Source organism: Talpa occidentalis, unplaced genomic scaffold, assembly GCF_014898055.3.
Source record: "Talpa occidentalis isolate TD23 unplaced genomic scaffold, MPIMG_talOcc4v2.1 talOcc4.2, whole genome shotgun sequence".
Classification (NCBI taxonomy): domain Eukaryota; kingdom Metazoa; phylum Chordata; class Mammalia; order Eulipotyphla; family Talpidae; genus Talpa; species Talpa occidentalis.
In genome coordinates, this window is record NW_023602073.1 from 28,572,656 (window position 1) to 28,590,878 (window position 18,223).

At 46.3% G+C, this 18,223-nt stretch overlaps 1 protein-coding gene across 1 annotated transcript; it reads right to left on the reverse strand.

The window, feature by feature from the left end:
* Positions 1-4,437: 4,437 nt before the first annotated feature.
* LOC119251106 (E3 ubiquitin-protein ligase TRIM31-like) lies at positions 4,438-17,909 on the reverse strand. Its single transcript, XM_037518596.2, has 8 exons — positions 17,493-17,909; positions 15,781-15,876; positions 12,725-12,955; positions 11,337-11,359; positions 10,692-10,807; positions 7,981-8,055; positions 6,941-7,084; positions 4,438-4,971 (listed from the first exon to the last, which is right to left on the reverse strand). Exons 1-8 carry the CDS (start codon positions 17,907-17,909, stop codon positions 4,445-4,447), a joined length of 1,629 nt encoding a protein of 542 aa, XP_037374493.1. The 3' UTR covers positions 4,438-4,444.
* Between the last annotated feature and the right edge of the window lie 314 nt (positions 17,910-18,223).

The window sequence follows — 18,223 nt, forward strand, 5'->3', positions numbered from 1 at the left end:
CTTTGTGGAAAAGAGGAATTACAAGGTTCCAATTTAGCAAATACTTATTAGTCAGCTATCCCCATTTCAGATAAGAGGTTAGGGGAGGGAAAGAGAAAATAATATGATTCAAAATAATTCAATTCAAAATAATATAACTCAGTCTGGGGAGATGTCCCTTTCTGGAAAGGAAGCTCAATCTGCGTGTAGTGGGAGGAAACTAGACAGGGTGTGACATCGGAGCCCCGGCTTTGAGCACCGGACATGGGGAATTTGGACCGAGGGGGAGTGTGGTTCTGAAGGAAGGTCCGGAGGGGGTTATCGCGGGTTCAGGCCCGCGTGTCCCCGGTTCCCCAGCAGGCAGGTGAGGGCTGCTTATGTAATCGGCGGCGCCTCGCGGGCGACCGGGGAAACTGGAAGGGGGAGCCGGGCCGGGGCTGACTGCGAGCTCCTGGAATCTGCGCTCGGGCGTTGGCTCAGCCTCGCGGGACACCGGGGCCCGCCCTCCCGCTGCGGAGCCCGCGCGGGCGCGGGGCGACTCCCCAAGCCTCCTGAGCCCCGCCATCCCCGCGCTGGAGCCCCGCGGCCATCAAGCAGCGCCGCGGGGAGCCCACCGCGTCCGCCCGCCCCAGCCCTGCGGCCGGCTGGGAGGCCCAGAGGGAGGACCGGTCACAGCCCTGGAGCAAATCCGGGGTCTGGCCTCCGGGGGCATCTTCACTTCCCCTTGACGCTGGATGTCCATCACCCCTTTACATTTTCGGGGTCACCCTGGAAACAGGGGCGGTGCTTCTCAGAAGGCAACATGAAAAGTGATGGAGATTTTGGTTGCGGGTGGTGTGGTGAGGGTGCGAGGGGAGGATGCATCTGGTCGGGAGATAAATTTTGGTTTCTGAGTATAAGAAAGTGGAAAAGGCAAACAGATTTGTCTTTGAAAGAAAACTACATCCCCTCCCACTCCAGGCTAAGCCAATCTTTGGGGAGAATCGAGGTCTTTTCAGCATTTTTGAAACACCGTCTGGATTCTGAGTCAGATTAATTCCCAAATATTGACCGTGGAAGATCACGCTTAGATGTCTTCCTAGTTTTTTTTAAGAGTCAACTTTCTTTATTATGGGCATTTTCTTTTTCTTTTTTTTTAAGATTTATTTATTTTTATACAAGAGCTGGGTACAGTCCAGAGGTGCAAGAGGGTGAGAGAATTTACCAGACACAGAGCTGGGAGCAGAATAGGCAAAGGACCGAAATATGCTGCTGCGGGGAGGAGTGTGTGAGGCAGGAGAGGTCTGCTGCTCCATGTGGGTAGCTCCCTGGCCGGCCAGGAATCGAACCCTCGCTGCAGAGGCTGTGGACAGCTTCATAGTGCTGCCCTCAACCCGCTGCACCACAGGGGATGCCCCCTATTGTGAGCATTTTCAAACATGCATAAAGTAGAGAAAATAATATGACATAATCTTGTGTACCTATCAGTCCCTTTAACAGTGATCAGTTTTGTTTCATCAATAAACTCCCATCACCACCACCCCCACTATTTTGTGTTTTTTTTGTTTTTTGGTTGTTTTTTGTAAAGGAATTTCCAGACCTCATATTTCATTGGTACAAACTTCAGGGTGCAAAAACCTCCACTTTTTAAAGTACATCCACTGATCACATCTTACAAATGCACAATTCCTTAAATATAGTGTTCAAATGTCTCATACCTTAACATTGGAATACAATTAATTTGTTCAAATCAGAATGCAAACAATCCACTATTGCATTTAGTTGACTTATCCTTTAAGTTTCTTTTAATCTGTAGATTCCCTTTCTTCCTTTTTCCCCTGGCAATTTAGTTGATGAAGGAAATGTGTCCTTTGTCCTGAGGATTTCCCCAAACTTGGATTTGCTGATGGCATTTCTGTGGCATTGTTAAGGTGATTCTCATAGATCCAGAACCCTGATGAGTTTCAGATTCATTATTTTTGGTAAGTTTCCATCAGGTGGTTACCTCCTGTTGTATTACACTGGAAGGCAGGTAATGTTGGATTGTCTCTTTTTGTTAGGATTCATCAGTGGGTCAGGTGTTGTCAGCCTGATTCATTATTATGCAATTCCCTGACAGCTTTTTACATAATGTTTCTAGCTGCTGTTGATGAGTATTGCTTAGATTCATTATTTCATTAGGTGTTATAAAAGTGATGTTTTTTCATCCATTATTTATTAGCTGGAGTTTGTAATAGGGAACCCAACCCTTAACCACGTGATTATCCTGGGTATATTTGTATAAGAATGGTAGCATAAATACTGAGTCTTTCTCTTTATTTACTAGGGTTCAGAAATTTGGGTGGGTTCCTAGCATCCTCCAGAAGTGAGTAATAGTTTACTTTTTAGTTATTGTAATGAACTGATGGAATTTTTAAAAATGTATTTGATGTGTTTCATTCAACTGCAGATATTATCCTTATTGACACTAAGTGTTTCACACTTGATCCTTCAAGTTGGCACTTGAATGATTTTTGATGTAACCCCAGTAAACTTTCTTACACTCTGGTGTCACAAGATGTTCCAGAATATATTTTCTCCCAGATCTAGAATTAGCCAGTAGTTCTCCAAGGAGCCATTTTATTTTCCGTGGGAAATATTATTTAGAATGTAAGCAACACTCGCTTAGTTTACCCAGTTCGGCCATTATTGTTAGGTCTTCTTTGTGAACAGAGCTAAAAATTACATTCTACTATTTCTAAGAGGAAATGCATCTGAATTTATACTGATTTTCCAATTGAAATTTTGGAGTTGGTTACTAATAAGTAATACTATGTTTTTCTCTTCTTTTTATGTCATCTCCACAAGAGAAAACCTAATCTTTTCTTTTAGGTTGAAAATCTGTTCCTAGTAAAATTAATGTAATCACATGTTTGCTTTATCCTACGATGTGTGGCTGTATATATGCATACACATACATAGCATATGCAGATAAAAACAATATTATAAGATGGCAATTGAAAAATTTCACTTTTATTTGCAATTCTCTTTTGTTATTAGGAAGTCAAAATACTATAGTTGCTTAAAGTGATTCTGTGTATTTAAGCTACTAACTACACACACAGTTAGATTCATTTTTTCTTGTTTTAATTTTGTTTTGTTTTTTATTTTTTACATCATTGTTCATTTTTAAACAATATTTGCTATCCCCCCCACCCCTTTAGGTCTAGTACCCATATAATTTCCTTTACCAATGCACCTGTGCACCACCACCATAGTCCCCTGTGTTCCTCCCTCCCCCCTTGTTTAATTTTGTTTTAGAATGATGTAAAACATTTACATGGTTCCAAATGTTCAAAAAAAGGTATATTCAGAAAAGACTAATTTCCATCCCTTTCACCCAGTTTGCTTCCCATCCCCTACAGGTGACTGTTTTGATAAGTTTGATTTATCTTTCTCTTAAAAAAACAAACAAATGCATATATTTACATTCCCCTTTTCTTAGGTAAAATGGCGCATACTATGTGTGCATTTCCCCACCTTGCTTTTTTCATTTAATATATTCCAGAGATCATCTTATAATAATACATGATTGTACTTATTTGCAAAATGAATAGAAGGTGCAGAGGTAGCTTTGACTGAGTCTTCTGTAGAGATAATGTCCAGGGTCATGTTTTTCAAGTCCCCAGGAAGGTAGAAGTACAAATGGGCCACGGTGTCATTCAGGGTCACCGGGGCTTCAAAAAATGAGATGGAGAAAGGGCTTTCTGGGATCTGTTGTCCAGTCCCTGTATCTGCATCTCAATTAGAATGCAGCACGATGCTTTCTCATAGCATGGTTTTCCACTATTACCTGTTAAATTACAATTGAGTTCTTCCCAGTCTTGTCCTGTTACAAATAGTGCTGTGTGGAAGAGATTATGCCAAGCAAGATAAACCAGAAGGAAAAAGAAAATATCTGATGGTCTCACTTGTAGGGGAAATGTAAGGAAACCTAACAAAAGATCAGGAAAAAAGAAAAATCTTGCAAGCTGACCCTAGATCTGAGGCTTACAGCAGGGGAGTGGGGAGAGGGGTCAAAAGGGGAGAGAAGAGCCCATGGGGCTATGGTGATGGTCACTGTTGCCATCAGGGTGCCCTGTTGGTGGGAGAATTATGAGAACTACACCGAAGGGGAGAAATCAATACAGACAATGTAAGAAAATAAAATAAAACACAATGATTCTTAAAAAAATAAAAAAATCAACAAACAGTGCTACAGTGACTAGCCTTGAGTAGAATCTTCTCATGTTCTCCAGGCTCTCTTTTCGACTTAGGCATATTGAGGGGAGGACTGAGAGAAGAAGGAAATTTAAAGCCAGGCCAGAGATGGACCCGGCCAGAAAGCACAGGTGTGACCTTCCCACATGACCCTGGAAGCCTAGCTGCACCCCTCCACCTGCTGGCAGCGCGTCCCAAAGCCAGGAGTTAACGCGGAGGACAAGGAGGGCAAGGCAAAGGAACAACTTCAGGGGTTCAAGGTGATCCGTGTGCCTGGAAACAGAAGGCGGTAAAAGGGGAAGACGTGTCCCGGGAAGGAGGTGCGGAAGGTGTAAATGTGCGTGTTCGTGACGGCGTCGTAGAAGACGACCTCCCCGCACTCAAAATCCACGCAGATGCCCACTTTCCTCGGACGGGCGGGGAGATTCTCCCGGGCGTTAGCCGCGATGAGCGCCTGGCACCCGGAGCCTGTAATTCGAAGCACCCAAAAGCCGGTCAAGGGCTCTATCACCAGAAAACCTCTCCTGGCGGCTTGTCCCAAGGCCACGCCCACCATGCAGGCCCCGCCCCCGGGCCCTTCCAGCTGTGTCTCCCAGGTGTGGCGGCCTCTGGAGAAGTGGGGAAAGCCCAGCACGCAGCGGAATGGGTAGAAGCATTCAGGGTCTGTGGGCTCATCTGAGCTCTCCTGTTGGATGAAATCCAGCGTCGCTGTCTTCAGATCCGGAGAAATGATGAGTTCTGGGTGGGCTGTGACTTCATCAAAGGTCACAGGGTCTGCGGGAATATGAGGAGAAAGAGGCTGCTTGGGCCTAGTTGCCCAGTCCCCTACTGCTAAGCTCCTCTGGGTGCAGTTGGAGGGGAGCTTTCTCCTCCTGGTCAACTACACTCTCCTTCCCCAGAGTACTCCCAGACCCCACTGCTTGAAGTTATTCCGTATATTTCACCTAGTGCTGCTCTATGGGAGGAGAGAGGAGTGTCCTCTGGGGGTGGAGGGGCAGATAGGGGGTATCATTTCAATTCCCAAAGCTGAATTTATCTCTTTCCCCTCCGTTCCTGTGGTTCCTGTTTCTCCCATCTAAAACAAGACTTGGAGCTAGCAGAAGGGATGTTGAGACTCAGACTTCCTGAGCTCTGGTCATTTTCAATGTGGATCCCTGAAAGACAGGGAAGAGTGGAAGGTTGGAATACTGAAGGAGGAATAGTCGATTTGGAACACCCCCCCCACCTCTTTTTTCATTTGTATTTGGATGCCGAGTTTATTCAAGAATAGACTGAGGGCCCTTGTCCACCCTCTCCCATGGGCTTTAGCAGCCCTAGTTCCAGGTTCCCCTAAAGAAAAATATCTTTAAATTAGGGAACCTAATTTTATCTTCTGATTTGTTATCTAATCGTACTCTCTTTTTTAAAGATTTGTTTATTTATGTCTACAAAATCAGGGGTGTAGGCCAGAGGTGCGGAGGAGAGTGTGTGTGAGAGGACTCACCAGAGACAGAGTGGGGAACAGAACAGGCAGACTGACTGAAATACACTGCTGAGGGGAGCAGCGGGCAGGCAGGAGAGGTCTGCTGCACCATGTGGGTATCTCCCTGGCCGGGAATCGAACTCGTGCTGCAGTGGCTGAGGACAGCCTCACAGTGCTGTGTCTCAACCCCTTGCACCACCAGGGAGGCCCTAAACTCTCTTACTGCAATGTTAATTTTCTCTTGCTGGATAGGCGGGCTTGGAAGGGATGGCCAGGTTGGATACAGGAACGAGGGGGAAAGGAGAGGGCGGTCAGGGTCATGGGAGCGGGTTAGGTGAACTGTGATTCACGCTAGGATTTACCCTCCTCTGGGCCCAGCTCTGTCTGCAGGCCTAGCCTGAGCGGCCTGAGTCAATGCTGGGGGGATGGGGAGTTGTCCAGGGGAGGCAGCGATAGGAACTTCCTTTATCCACCAGGGGGCACCGCAGCCCAAGCAGGAGGAGGAGCCGGGCACAGGCGGGAGCGCGGGGCGTCCCGAGCCACCTTCTCCTCATTTTGCTCAGACACCCGCATCCCCTCTCCAGCTTCACCAGCGCCTGCTCCCCCGGGCTGCACTCACAGAGCGCCTCCTTGAGCTCCGCAGGGCTCCACGCGGTCCGCGTCGCAACTGCTGTTGGGGGTAGCGGAGGCTCAGCCAGGGAGGCTCTGCTCCGGGGAGGGATTGGCAGCGGCTGTGGCTGCAGTTGGGGGCTGTTCCGAGTTGAGAGGTGGTGAAACCGCACAGGTGGGCTACCTTTGAGGGAGAAGGAAAAGAAAAGAGGTCAGTGGGCGCGAGGGGGCGATCATCCTCCATTGCCTCAAAGTGCTGCTGAGCTGGGACGCAGCAGGAGGGATGAAGGTTAGACTGCAGAAAGCACCCCTGAACCAGTTAGTGGTGTTACTGGGGCGGAGGTATAATTTGGGAAGGAGTAAAGGAATTGGATGGCATGCCCCTGGGCCCACCCTTCTTGCTTGCCCACGCCTCTGGGAAGTCCACAGCCTTTCAGCTGCTTCTCCTAAATGCCTAGTCCTCTTCCTCTTAATTCAGCTTCCTACATTCCTCTTTCTGCTCCATCCCTGTTCCTCTTTATCTCAGGCTGGAACTGAGGGAAGTCATTCAGTCCTGCCTAGCTCTGCTCAGGGAGGATGATATGTGTTAGGAAGTGAAGCCTCCTCCCTTCCCTGGTGGCCTCAGCTCCAGTGTTCCTGTCTGTGTTTTGGGTGGAGAGAATATTTGCTTACCTGGAAAATCCGAGATCCCCTCGCTGGAACAGGACACAGGAAACCCCAAGGGCTGAGTATCAGGACCCTGAACTGGAGAGGGTGACTCAGGCTCTGAGGCTTGGTTTGTTTTAGGATTATCAATCTCTGACTGGCCATCTAGGTCTTAGAGAGAGAAAACAGATTTTGGCACTGATAACCAGAAGCTGCAAATTAAAAACAAAACCAAAACACTGCCTTTGGGTTTGTTTCAGTGATTGTTGGAGAAGGCTGGGGAAAGTTCTGGCCTTTCTGGGACTCAGGAAGAGAAACATTCAGCAGGGAACAAGGCAGAGAGAACAGTGGAGACTTATCCTCTGCAGATACCAATAGCTCCTCTCCTGGAGTAATGCTCAATCCTAAAACCCACTCACTGGCTTTGGAATGCATTATGTCCTTTCTGACTTTAGTGGGTGAGTTCTAATGCTGTCTCTTCTACTTAATAGTCAGGTGACCTGGGTCAATTTACCTCACCTCCCTGGAAATACAAGGATGTGTATCTCTGTAAAAACACCTTCCTTGGAGTATAAATTTGGGGGTTGGAAATATCAGGTGTGAGGTATTTAGCAAATAATGGGCCTTTAAGAAATGGTATTTCTAGTGTTACCTCTCAGGTGGCAGAGCCTGGCCTGATAACTTTGGGTTAGGCTGTTGTTAGTGGGTCTCTGTCCCCAGTAGTCCTGACCTCATACCCCAGGGGTGAGGCAGATGGCAGCTAATACTACGGAGAACTAGCGGCCTCCGCCTCCTCTTGTGCTACCCCTTCCTCCCTTACTCTGAGGAATAAAGAAATACATTTATACTTTTCTATGACTTTTGAATACTTCAAAATTTTTCCAGAAGTCACTGTAACTATGAGTTACCCGAGTTCAAATACTAAAAAATACCCTTACCCCTGTTCTTCTCAATTGAATGAAGACTAGGCATTCACCCACATCTAACTTTCATATAATTACAGATAGTCCCCCTTTGCTTTTCTCACTTTTCCCAAATGGCAGGAGCAAGCCCCAGTCCCCACTTACATTTCGTTATGTCCTTGTCACTCATGCCTTTGAAAAATTTGCCTCTATCTCTCTCCCCTTCAAACTTGAGATGGTCTGTGGGGAGAAAAAGGGATGAGACGGAGAAAGTGTGGAGTGGTTGAGCAAGAAATCCAGAATTTCATAGCAAGGCACTGATTTGCAATAACAGACATGGAAATTGGATTTGTCTCATATTCTTAGTGGACCAAGAATGTATAAAGCAGTGAGAGATGCCCTTTCTGCTTCCCTAAACTGGTTATCTAGCCAGCATTGCCTAGTCGAAATACAACCTCAGCCACAAATACCATTTAAAATTTTCTAGTAGTAGGTACCTCTCCAAAAAGTTCAAAAACATAATTCAAAAAGGAAACCTGAACTCTTATGTTTACAGCAGCATTCTTTACAATAGCCAAGATATGGAAACAACCTAAATGTCCCAGGACAGATACATGGATCAAAATGTTTTCTATATACATGGTGGAATACTACTTAGCAGTGGAAAAGATAGCATGCTATTTGTGGCAACATGGATGGACCCAGAAGGGATTGTTCTACATGAAGTGATCCAGGAAGAGAAAGATAAATACCAGATGGTTTCACATACATGTGGGATCTAGAGGAACTAACAAAGGATCAGGAAAAATCACAGTGTAAAACTGACCCTTGAAATCAGAGAGTAGATCTGAGACAGGAGGGGAGACATTAGAGATGGAGGGGAGAAGAACACCATGGATTGTGGTAGAGGAGTGTGGGCACTTTGGTGGCAGGAAAACTATGATGATCACCCCTGAGAGGAGAAATCCTACATTGTGAAAAAATAAACTAGAATGCTTAAAAAATGAAATAAAAATTTCTAGTAGTCACCTTAAGAAAAAGTAAAAAGCAAATTTTGAAGTTAATATTAATTATAGATTATATTTCACTCATCATTTGAAAAATGTTTGTGGGAGGAATGAGTAGCCAGGGGTCGACTAGATAGAATGGATGGTCAATAGAACTTTGGTGTTGGGAATGGTGTAGCATCATGCATTGAAGAGGGGTGAAGGTGTACTCCCAAAACATATAGTGCTGTAAACCAATCTTACCTAAATAAAAACATAGCATTTCAACATGTAAGACATTCTTATATTTTACATTCTGTTTTCACGTAACTCTTACAAAATGCAGTACATGTTCTTCATTGACAGTAAGCTTGGATTTGAAGGAGCCGTGTTCCAAGTGCCCAGCAGCACTTGCATAGCAGCCACATAATCAGGTGCTAGGATCTAGTTTCTCCCTAGCTGACAGCAGAGGAGAAAGTGCTGAGGACAAAATGTGCTTTGGGGTCTTACCTTTTGCTTCATAAGAAAGTCTGCTGTGGCACCCAGCACCCCAAAGCCAGATGTGGTAAGTGCCCCCTCCTTCCCCTTAATAGGGCTTGAGATGGGAAAAGAGGTGGAGCTCCTGAAGTAGGGAGCTTAGTCCCCCATCTCCAGGCACAGACAAGGAGGACTGTCACTTGCTGCCCCCTGCTGGGAACAGGGGGGGACTAGCAAATTTGTGTGGTTGGAGGATGAGTCCCACAACCTGGGACAATGGCTTGGATTTCCTGAGGAAGTGCTGGACTGGGGGAAGATATTTAGGGTGGGGTTTCTAGGTGGGGGGCTACCTTTCCGGTCCCTGCACACCCTTACAGTGCCATGCAACTGCAGGAGAGAACAGATTAGCCCTGTGGAGGAAGCCCCAAGCTCCATGCCACCTCCCCTCCCCCCTTAACCACCAGCCTCCCACCCTGGAAAGCCTGCAGCAACTCTCTTCTGCGGGATCCACATGCTTACAGCCAGAGCAGAGATGCAGAGAAACATTTCCTAGGACACTGTGCCATAAGGCCCTTCAGGATCCAGCCACCCCCAAGTCCACCCCTGGTTTCTGGACCCCAAACAACCCACCCTTCAGACTATGGAGATTGGGGCAATGGTGTGAGTGCTCTCCCCAGCTGTAATAGAGTAAGGTGGGCACTGGAGGCGTGTGTGTGTGTGTGTGTCTGCAAACACACATACACGGACATGTATACATAGGGAGGATTCTTGTGATATTCCTAGGAAGGAAACTCCTTTCAGCTGTCTTTTCTCCTGGCTTAGATAAGCACAGCCTTCACAGCTGGGGGGAGGGAGTATCCTTATAAATACAACCCTTATTCCTGTTGCAAGCCCAGACAAGTTTTTGAAAAATATCAGACTGAACATCCTAAAGTGACTTGGGAACCATCCACTTCTGTTGGGACCAATTTCTGTTTCCCTGCAAAACTGGAAGAGACATTTCCCCCAGACATCAGTGACATTGAATCTATTTCAATGTCAGAGCTCTAAGCTTGCATGTGAGAAGTACAAACCACTTTTTGGAGATGACACAAACCCTGCCTGGGGGCTCAGGGAAGATAGGCCTGACCTCTCTGATCCACCAGTGGAGCACCAACTTGCAGGCAGCCACTGGGCTACTCAAAGGGACCCGCTGGGGTAAAAGTTCAGGCTCCCTCACCATCTCCCAGGAGATAACGTGTGGTGAAGACAGAGCGGGAAATGCCTGCCTGGAAGCCCAGAGATGCTCTGGAAGGTGCTCCGCAGAGAGCCTGGCATCTGAAGCGTCCTGTGATTATGATCATGTGCAGAAATTGCAGGTCATATTCCATGCTGGATGGGGGAAGAACCCCAGAGAGGCAAGTTCTTTCTTACCTTTGAATCTCTTCAGGTAACTTGCCAGGAGTTTATGTCTTGATTGTGCATCACTGAGTTTTCTCTCCAGGTGAGAAGGAACAGGGGTTGGACTGAGAAAGGGAAATCCTTCACTCCTGGGAAGATATGACTGAGTGGATGATGGGAAGAGGGGATGGTGGGAGTGGGGGAAGAGCCATGACAAGAGCTGGGGAGAAGGTGATGAGTCCTGGGGTGGGGAGGCAGTCAGGGGACAGCGAGCTGGGAATGTGGAGGCCAGAACTAGGGTTCTAGGATGGAGTGAGGTAGGCACAGGGAGATATGCAAATGAAGACAGGAGATAAGACAGACAGGAGGAGAGGAGAGAAAGGGGGCAGAGGAAGGGGCCAGCAGTGGTGGGCCCAGGAGCCCCAAAGTTTCAAGGAAACAAGAGAATCTGCACTGAAGAAATAGGAACCTCTAGAAAATAGCTCTTCTCTTAACCACCAACCTACTTTCTAATTTGCTCAACGTTGGCCTTTCCTACCTGAAGCTTCAGCACCTAACTGCAAAGGTAGAATGTGTGGGCCTTTGTAAGGGAGGAATGTTGAGTGTATTTGAATACCTGTCAAACTTTGTAGGATAATGAATCAGTAGGTAAAAGGCATTTGGGATGGTCCATCATACCTGCACAGGATAACTTTGATGTTCTGGAAGAGAAAGAGAAACCAAAGTTTTAGTGCATGGTTGATGCACTGGAGCAAAGGAGGAAATGCAGGTGGAGCAGAGCAGGTGCAGTGAGAACACCTTGAAATCATTCTTTCTTCCCACCTGCCACAACGGGCTCCTCCAAAAAGTGTTCGATATACCAGGAGGCAGGAAAATGGCTAGACCTCAAGAGGAACTGAGTGACGAGGAGGGCAAGAGGAGTGAGATTTTGGAGATGAATTTTGTCTTTGGGCCTAAACCAGAGACAGGAGAGGTAGGAAAGCAGAAGGGCTGGAATGACTTTCCATGATCTTGGATTTCTGAGAGTTCAAATGCATTTCTGAACTAGTGAGAGTGGGAGATGAATTCAGGAGAGACCTCAGCTTATTGGGGGTATTGACTAGACTCATGCTGTCCAACTGTCCAACCCATGTCCAACCCATGCTCCTAACAAGCAACCAGCCACCTGTGAAATATAACAAATGTGAGAAGGAACAAAATTTTAATTTTTTTTTCAAAGATTCTGTATGTTCTTCTTTTTTTTAAGATTTATTCATTTATTTATAGAAGCACTGGGTACAGTCAGAAGCGCGGGAGGGTGAGAGAATTGACCAGAGCCAGAGCGGGGAACAGAACAGGCAGACTGATGAAATACACTGCTGAGAGGAGCAGTGGGAGCAGCAGGAGAGGTCTACGTGCCATGTGGGACCCTCGCCGGTGGCCGGGGATCGAACTGGCGCTGCAGAGGCTGCGGACAGCTTCACAGCCCAGCACTCAACCGCTGTGCCACCAGGGGAGGCCCCCAAAATTTTAATTTTATTGAATTCTCACTAATTAAAATTTAAAACCAGAAGCAGGGCAAAACACTTTTTCCTTTAAATAGACTATATTGATTTGGTAGGACTAAGTTTTACTCCAACCATTGAAAATTTAGCATCTCTGAACTGAGGTCTGCTGTTGCATAAAATACACATGGATTTCACAGTCAGTACTGAAAAATGAGACTAAAATATTTTACTAATATTTAGGAGATATTGAATAACTGTTTGAAATAATATTTTATTTACATTGGGTTAAGTAAAATATTTTGTTAAAGTTTTCACCTGTTTCTTTTTGTATTTTTTAATGTGACTTCCAGAAAAAATTTTAAATGACATATGTGGCTTGCAATATAATTCTAAATTACCTATGTGGCGCTCATATTTCTCAATTATGTTTATTACTCTCCTAGAGTACTAATTACATTTCTATTGAACAGCACTGGGCGGGGGCTTGGATGGGCAATCCTAGGTATTCTGCTGGGAAGTCCCTGCTCTGACTCATCACCAGGGCTGGCTGCTTTTGCAGCTTGGTCCTGAGGGACTCACCTGGAGCATCTGTTTGGGTGGGAAGAGCTGCCTGGCCATCAGGGAATTAATAAACTCCCTGAGAGAGTTGAGCTGAGTCTCAGAGGCAGTGACATAGACTTTCTTCCCGCTTGCTCCCTCCTGAGCCAGCCAGTTCATCCTTGACAGGAGGAAATTCTCCTCTTCTTTTAGTGCCTGATACAGCTGCTGGAATTCTTTGGTGATCTTTTGCTTCTCAAGTTCCACCTCGGCCTGGGGGCAGGAAAAACACCCAGAAGATGAGCGGTTGACCTCCAAGGTCCTTCAGCCCATTTTATTTCCTATTTTTTTTTAAAGATTTATTTATTTATTTATACAAGCACTGGGTACAGTCAGAATCGCGGGAGGGTAAAAGATTCACCAGAGCCAGAGCGGGGAACAGAACAGGCAGAGACTGACGAAATACACTGCTGAGGGGAGCAGTGGGCTCGGCAGGAGAAGTCTGTGGCGCCATGTGGTACCCTCACCGGCAGCCGGGGATTGAACTGGTGCTGCAGAGGCTGTGGCAGCTTTGCAGCCCAGCGCTCAACCGCTGCGCCACCAAGGAAGGCCCTAGCTCATTTTATTTCATTTTTCAATTTCATTAAGTTTGTACTGAGCACTAATGCAGAACAGTGTATTCTGTGGACAATCTGGAGGAAAGGGACAGTGAGGAACATGAACTTGTTAAAGCACTTAATGTGAGCTCAGGTTTAGTTTTAGGTTATTTCTGTTTTATAATTTTTATCTTCAAGCTCCTCAGTATCTAAAAACTACCTAAGTATCTAGTACACACCACATTTCTGAGAACGCTTTTAGTTTATGATCTGGTTCACATGGATTTTCTCTCTCTCTCTCTCTCTCTCTCTCTCTCTCTCTCTCTCTCTCTCTCTCTCTCTCTCTCTCTCTCTCACACACACACACACACACAAACACACTAACAGGCAAAGATACTGGTGATGGAAACTAAGAGCAGGAAATCTAGGACTAGGCAGAACTAACCTCTGACCACTGAACTGTATTCCCTCTTTAGGATTTACCATTAACTGGCTGCAATTGCATTCCTGGAAACTTGAAATTGTGTTTCATCCATGATGAAATTCTTTGTCCCCCTTTGGTTGGTAGTGGCATCGGAGAGATCTGGTCGCTGAAGGGGTCACCCAGCTGGGAAAGACAAACACCTAGACTGCCTGCCTCTTGGACTAGCCCTCTGTGGAGAGCGGGATGGTTAACAAGTCCTTCTGCTATGGAAAACTTATCGGCACAGACCAGCGGTGGGGATGGAGACATCAGTCATTACAAAGAAACCCCTGTCCTTAGAGATTAACCCAACCAGATTTTGAAAGTGATAGGTTTCACAATAGGCAAAATTCCGCAAAGGAATGAATCTCTCCAAAGAACACGATATAAAGTAGCCCCTTGCTCTGGTAAAACGCAGCACTCTGCCTTCCTGTGTCTATGCAAGGGCCTCTTTTTTTTTCCCCTCTTTTTCAGAATAAGCCTGTCCTTTTAAAATACAGCCTTTGCCTGTTTGTATTTACACAAGTATCTTTTTTCTTAGTAAACTTGCTATGAGCTGCTGAATCAGAAACTGCCAAAATCTTTCAGAGGGAACCCACTCACTGAACCTCAACATATGAATGCCCTCAGGTGGGTTCCTGTCTTCATTTCCTAACCAGGGAATGAATCTCCAGTTAGTAAGGGATGGTGTCTAGCAACAACAAATGTTGGCGAGGATGTGGAGAAAAAGGAACTCTCCTGCTCTGCTGGTGAGAGTTCAAACTGGTCCAAACACTATGGAAAGCTATATGGAGATTCCTCAACCTACTAAAGATAGAGCTTCCATATGATCCAGCAATTCCACTCCTAGGTATTTACCCAAAGGACACAGAAACATTAATTCCAAAGGGCACCTGCACCCCTATGTTTATAGCAGCACTGTTTACAATAGCTAAGCTATGGAGACAACCCAAATGCCCAAAAATAGATGACAGGATCAAGAAGATGTGGTACATATACACCATGGAATATTACTCAGCAATCAAAAAAGATAAACTCGGGCCTCCCCGGTGGCGCAGCGGTTGAGCGCTGGGTTGCGAAGCTGCCCGCAGCCTCTGCAGCGCCGGTTCCATCCCCGGCTGCACCCCGGCCACCGGAGGAGGGTCCCACGTGGCGCACAGACCTCTCCTGCCGCCCGCTGCTCCCCTCAGCAGTGTACTTCGGTCCTTCTGCCTGCTCTGCATCCTACTCTGGCTCTGGTGAATTCTCTCACCCTCCCGCGCTTCTGACTGTACCCAGTGCATGTATAAACAAACAAATAAATAAAACATGCCTCTATTAAAAAAAAAAAAGATAAACTCATGCCATTTGCAGCATTTGAGCTAGAAGGGATCATGCTCAGCGAAATAAACTGGAAAGAAAAAGAAAAATACCGGATGGTCTCACTCATAGCAGGAATTTAGAAAACCTAAATAAGGGACCAGGAAAAAGACTAATTATAATAAAGAAAAAATCAAAATCAACAAGCAACTATAAAACAGAGACACACTACTGGGGGGACGGGGTTGGAACGGAGGGATTAGGGTCAAAATAAGGGGATGCAATTGTATGGGGGATATAACCAAAATGAAAGTGCATACATTATGCAAAAATGAAAAATGATGTAAGAATTATATAAAATAAAATATATTAAATATAAAAAAATAAAATTATAAAATTTAAAAATATTTTTAAAAAACCCTGGTATTTTGGATTCTGAGGATCACCCTGATTTTCCTTAAGCTCCCTGTGTCTCCATGTGGAGGACATGGAAGCAGTCAACCTATTCCAAGAACTGGGCTCCCTCTGGGAGGTGCGGTGTGGAAGGGAAGCAAAAACGCCCTGACCCATGATGCCAGATTCTTTCTGTCATTCCCAGGGACCCTCCTGGACACTCCATCCCATTCTGGGCCTGTTTCTTTGTTGCTGGGTCAGTGTAAGAAGAGAGTCTAGTATTTGTAGAGCTGTTTCTCCTTGTAAGATCATAGGACAAAGACACCGCTGCCTGAATTTTTCCTCACCATGAATTTGTTGATCTTCTGTTCACCTTGTTCTTTTGCTTGTTTTATCACCATCCCCTTTTGCTTCAAGACCTCGACCTGCGATTGCAGCTTCTCCTGTAGGGAGAGAGTTGTTTTGGCAAAATAGGCCTGGACCCCCCTCAGCCCCACAACACCATCCTGCTCCCTCAGGATGCTGGTGAGGCTACCAGGGCAATTTTTTAAAAAGATTTGTTTATTCATGCATACAAGAGCTGGGGCACAGGCCAGATGTGCGGGGGGTGAGAGGATTCACCAGAGACAGAGTGGGGAGCAGAACAGGCAGACTGACGGAAATACACTGCTGAGGGGAGCAGCGGGTGAGACAGGAGAGGTCTGCTGCACCACATGGGTTGCTCCCTGGTCAGCTGTGGATTGAACTTGTGCTTTAGAGGCTGCAGATTGCTTCATAGTGTGGTGCTTAACTCTTTGTGCCACCAGGGAGGCCCAAGCAGGGCAATTATTAATAGAGCCCTTTTTGCTGCCCAAGCTGGGAGATGGGGTGTACTGAGGGAGGGTGAAATATGGAACTAAAGTGACCTATAATGGGCCTCCCCGGTGGCACAAGGGGTTAAGCACCACACTAAGGAGCAATCCACAGGTTTTGTAGCACGAGTTTAATCCCCGGCCAGCCAGGGAGCAACCCACATGGTGAGGCAGACCTCTCCTGACTCACCCACTGCTCCCCTCAGCAGTGTATTTCAGTCAGTTTGCCTGTTCTGTTCCCCACTCTGTCTCTGGTGAAGCCTCTCACCTCCCACATCACTGGCCTATACCCCAGCTCTTGTATGCATAAATAAATAAATCCAGTATATGGCAGGTAAATTTTTGTCAATATGTGAGAGAAAAGGAGTAATACTTGCTAGGAATAAATAAATAAATAAATAAATAAATCTTTACAAAATAAGTGACCTATAGGAGGAATTTTGTCATAAATTATAACATAACTCCCACAAACTTTCCCTTATTTGCCAACAACTTATCGAATACACATTTTGCCCATTGGGAAGGTGAGGCACCTGAGGCTCAGAAGAGTAAACTGATTTCTTGAAGGTCATTGTAGTGTCTGTGAGAAAACACAGAATCTTCGCAGAGTTTCTCAGACTGTTTTCCACCATGACAGGCGCCCCAGTAGATAACATTAGCTTTGGGATGTAGCTCGCATGTGAGGGGAGCAGTAAATAACATAGAACCTATGTACAGCTTGCATGCGGGAACACATATTTCTGTAAAGTAGGCTTGAACTTGATCCTGTGCCTGCTTTGTTCCTAAATCATATAAAGGCTAATAGGACCCCTGGTGCTGGTGAGGAGGGGGGCTCTCACTGGCCACACACTGAGGGCTGGGGCCACTGCTGTGACCAGAGCCCAGGGGAGCTGCTGCTGTTGCCGCCTGTGTATCTCCTGCTGCCTCATGATAAAGACTCCTGCTCCCCACACGTGGGCTTCGTGACCTGCTTTCTCATCTGCTGCCAGTGAGAACGCAGCAAGCTTGAGGCCCCACAGTCCCAAACCTCTGGCTCAGAACGCAGTGTCCTTTCCACTCTCCAGGATGCCTCAACTCAGACTCAGAGCTCTGAGCCCACAGTACCTGACTGCAAACCGCCTACTCAGTGCAAAGATGGGGTGATGCTGAGGGAGAAAGTGAGTTTCCTGGTCTCCCGGGGAGACAGAGAACAGACCCTAAATGCCTACCTGATATCTTGGGACAGCCTCTTCTATTAAAAGTACATTGTGGGATTTGTGCTCCTTGGATTCCCGACACACCATACAAAGGAGCTTCCCATCAAGATCACAGAAGTAATGGAGTTTCTCCTCATGTTTCATGCATCTGTCTTCTTCCTTTTCCGTCAGCATCTCAGAGGGATCTATAGCTTGAATCCTCTCCACCAGATTTACCAACAGCAAATTGGGCTCGAAGTTCTTCCTCACAGATTTGCCACAGAGGGGACATTTGCAAAATTTCCTTGATGTTTCTTCTGCAACCCGAGAGATGCATCTGAGGCAGAAATTGTGCCCACAGTCCAGAGTGACGGGGTTCTGCAGAATATCAATACAGATGGGGCAGAGCAGTTCCTCCTTCAGTCTGTCGGTAAAGTGTTGACTCGCCATGGCAGGCAGAGGGCTGCTTCAAGTCTGTTGAAATTCTAGAAGTCTCCTCTGGACACTGGTTCTAGGGAGGAGGATATGAAAGTCAAATATTCTACCAGTTAGAGAAGCAGGGAGGGAGGAAATGGGGGGAGGACAGAGAGAGAGAGAGAGAGAGAGAGAGAGAGAGAGAGAATAGAAAAATGATTAGAATGTAAGAAATACTATAAAGAGAGCACGCAGATAGGCAATCTTACCTCACTCCTGGAGAACAAATGAATATTGTGAATGGATATATGCTGCTTATGAAGTAGGGTAAGTTGTCCTGAACCTTGAAC